At 38.1% G+C, this 3,525-nt stretch overlaps 1 protein-coding gene across 1 annotated transcript; it reads right to left on the bottom strand.

Annotated features, from left to right (window-relative positions):
* Positions 1 to 452: 452 nt before the first annotated feature.
* On the bottom strand, positions 453 to 1,386 carry LOC126948292 (olfactory receptor 10K1). Its single transcript, XM_050779896.1, is given in 2 exon segments — positions 453 to 747; positions 749 to 1,386. Coding segments are annotated over 2 exon segments (933 nt in total).
* Between the last annotated feature and the right edge of the window lie 2,139 nt (positions 1,387 to 3,525).

Below are 3,525 nucleotides of genomic sequence, written 5' to 3'. Positions count from 1 at the left end.
AGCAGAATGTGTGGGACCAAAGTTTTCTTTTGTCTTTAGGAAAAGAAAAGTATGGATAGATGGATTTCCTGCTTTTTTCCTGTTTCTCTTTTTTGGATACATCTTTTCTTTCCTGATGTATCCAGGCTGTCTACTTCGAAACATAGCTCTCATCAGTTCGGATGCATCTTTGCTCTCATATTAGTGTTTTAAATTAACAATATTTAAAGCAGTAAAATATAATTAAATTTGTTATGGAACTGAGTGCTCTGTTCCCATATGTGATTAGTCTTGTTAAAGTATCATGGACAGTAGAAAGCCAGACTGTCTTAACTTCTGTGAGCCTCATTCCTCTCATATGTAAAATGTTCTTATGTTACAGTGTAGTTGAATAATTAAATGAAAAAAAAAAGTGTAAAAGCACACAATTTGCCTGGCATGTACCAAGCATTAGCAGTTTAAAAAATGGCTCTTTAATTAAGAGGATATAAAGTTTGGCTGATTGTTCTTCGTAGGGCTGATTTGAATTCCTTATTTCTCAGACTATAAATCATTGGATTGAACAATGGGGTAAGGATGGTATATGACACAGATATTAGGGTGTCTTCCCTTGAAGAGTAATTGGTCTTGGGCCTTAAGTATATGAAAGAAGCACAACCATAGTGAACAGTTACCACAATGAGATGGGAGGGACAGGTAGACAAGGTCTTGTATCTTTCAACGGAGGAAGGGATTTTTAGAATGGCAGAGATGATGCGGATGTAGGATAAGTAGCAGAGGAATGACCAAGGCAAATATACCAAGCATGAATATGACCAGCTGACTGAGGCCAGAGTGCTGAGATGCCAGTTTAAGGACAGGGGAGATGTCACAAAAGAAGTGATGGAGCTGGTTGGAGGAGTGGAAGGGCAGATGAAATACTAGGAAGGTGGTGCCCAGGGGCACAGTGAAGCCACAGGCACAGGCAGCGGCCACTAGTCCCATACACATCCCATGTCCCATGAGCACTGAGTAGTGCCATGGGTTACAGATGGCCATGTAGCAATCATAGCCCATGGCTGCCAGCAGGAAGGAGTGAGAGCAGCCAAGGAAGAAGAAAGAAAACATTTGGATGGCACAGCCAAGGAAAGAAATGGTCTTCTTCTGGGCCAGCAGGTCAACCAGCATCTTGGATACAATGACAAAGGTGTAGCAAGTCTCAGAGCAAGAGAAGATGGCAAGGAAGGAGTACATGGGAGTATGAAGGGCTCTGTCCAGCACAATGGTGGAAATGAAGATTGCATTGGTGCCCAGAGTGAACAGGTAGAGGAGCAGGAAGATAACAAAGAGCAGCTGCAGCAGCCTGGCCAGGGATGAGAAGCTGAGGAAGATGAACTCTCTCACTACAGTCTCATTGACCCGCTCCATGGAGAGCACTTCTACACAGAAGAGTCAGGGACAGAGGTAGAAACCAGGATCCAGAAAGGAGAGTGGAAATGTGCGGGAAATTTCACACAAAGTTTGCAAGTGGCAGGCATTTCCAAATATTTGATGAAATTCCTCATTCTCCCATTAAAATGTCTGCTAAAAGAAGAATTAGGCAAAATATGCAAAAGAATAACTGATAACCAGTTTGGAGGCCTTCTCTAATGTGAAGAACAGGTTATCTCTCTGTCCAAGGATTAGGAAATTTGCTAATAGTTTTCCCTCTAATGTAACATATAGATTATTGTTTTTGTTACTCACTATAAACCCAAGGCAACTCACTCTCCAAAGTGAAAAATGTTAACTTCAGCTACCTGAAGCTGATCAGAATGTAGAATGAAAGAATGAATAATGTTCAGACATAATGATGTGGACTTCAGTTTATCTAACCACGAAATGAGAAAGGAGAGAAAGTATTCCATGATCTCTAAGTAAAGATGTGAGGACACATGTATTTATTGAGAACTTTTTGTATCTCCAAGAGAACAATGATAAATACTATTGGAAGTTCCACAAGTTGAAACATTGAGTCAAGAGTGAAACAAAAAATAACATTAGCCACATTAGCTGGATGTGGTGGCTCACACCTGTAATCCCAGCACTTTGAGAATCCAAGGTGGGTGGATTGCTTGAGGCCAGGGGTTCAAGACCAGCCTGGGCAACATGACAAAAACTCATCTTTACTAAAAGTACAAAAATTAGCCAGGTATGGCAGCACACGCCTGTAATCCCAGCTACTCGAGAAGCTGAGGCATGAGATTAACTTGAGCCCAGGAGGCGCAGGTTGCAGTGAGCCAAGATTATGCCACTGCACTGGGTGACACAGTGAGAATCTGTCTCAAAAAAATAAAAATAAATAAATAAATAAATAAATAAATAAATAAATAAAAATCACATTAGTACATTAGTCTAAAGAAAAAAAAAATATTTTTTCAGGAACAGTCACCAGGTGGTAAAGAGAGATGATTGACTTTGTGGCATTTTGTAACACACTTCACCTTTCCATGCTAAGACAACTTGGAGAAACTCAGAGAAATAAGAGTTTTGCAGAAATGGCAGAGCTTGCCACAGAGTGTGAAAGAAAATGGCACACTTGGGAATTTTGCCAGTTTCCCCTCTCCTGCTGTAAACCATAGGCTTTGTATCTTTTGTATATTGTTATGTTAATAAGATTTCTTTGAACATTCTGCCACTAAAAATATTTTGCAAAGTGCTATAACAAATTATTTCTAAAGTCATCTTAGGCCTAATTTTTTTTCATGGGAACATTTTTCAATAACCCAACCTAATAAATTAAAAAAGCGCTACCTGGATAGAAAATCATCCAGTATGTCTTGCTGGTATCCAGTCTTCATTTATACACTTCTGAAGTTACTACATCATTTTGCATTGGGAAATTATTGGCATCTGCTACCAGAATTTTGTTGCTATTACTTTTCCATTTTTCTATTCAATAGCAACTTTTTTTGTTTTCTGAACCCTAAGTTATTTCATCAGATATTCCTGAAATTCATTATATCTATTCATAGAATTTGGAGATGATTTTTTTTTCTTTCTTACTTACTAGAAACTGGTCCTAAACTTAGTTAATATAACTATAAAGATATTACTATTATACATAAACATAGAAAAAGTAAATACAATGTATTCCTCCGTATATATTTGTGTGTATGAGTGTGTGTGTGTATTGGTTATATGTTTTTATATACAGAAAAGTAAAAGTTTCCCTACATAATACCTCCTCCTGGACAAATGAATTTCTGTTTATTCAAAACAATGAGGAAATCTAAACTTACGGTCATTGCTTAGCCTTGTCTCATTGCTTTCCCAAAAGACTTCCACTTGAATCTTCTTTCAACTAATCAACCTCTAACCACCACTGGGCCCTCACTCGACTGAATATGATGAATAATGTAGACCATGGAAGGTGGAATTCTCTGATTCTGAAGGAGTACCTGTATCCAACTGATACCAAAGAGAATTGTTTGGATTAATTTTTGCTAAGGCACATGAGGACAGCTGATTCTAGTCCAGTGGATTTTTATATAGTATTAATATAAATCCATATCCTAAATGAATCAT

Source organism: Macaca thibetana, chromosome 1 (assembly GCF_024542745.1).
Source record: "Macaca thibetana thibetana isolate TM-01 chromosome 1, ASM2454274v1, whole genome shotgun sequence".
In the NCBI taxonomy this organism is placed as follows: domain Eukaryota; kingdom Metazoa; phylum Chordata; class Mammalia; order Primates; family Cercopithecidae; genus Macaca; species Macaca thibetana.
The sequence above is the reverse complement of the archived record's forward strand: the minus strand, read 5'-3'. Positions and strand labels throughout refer to the sequence as shown.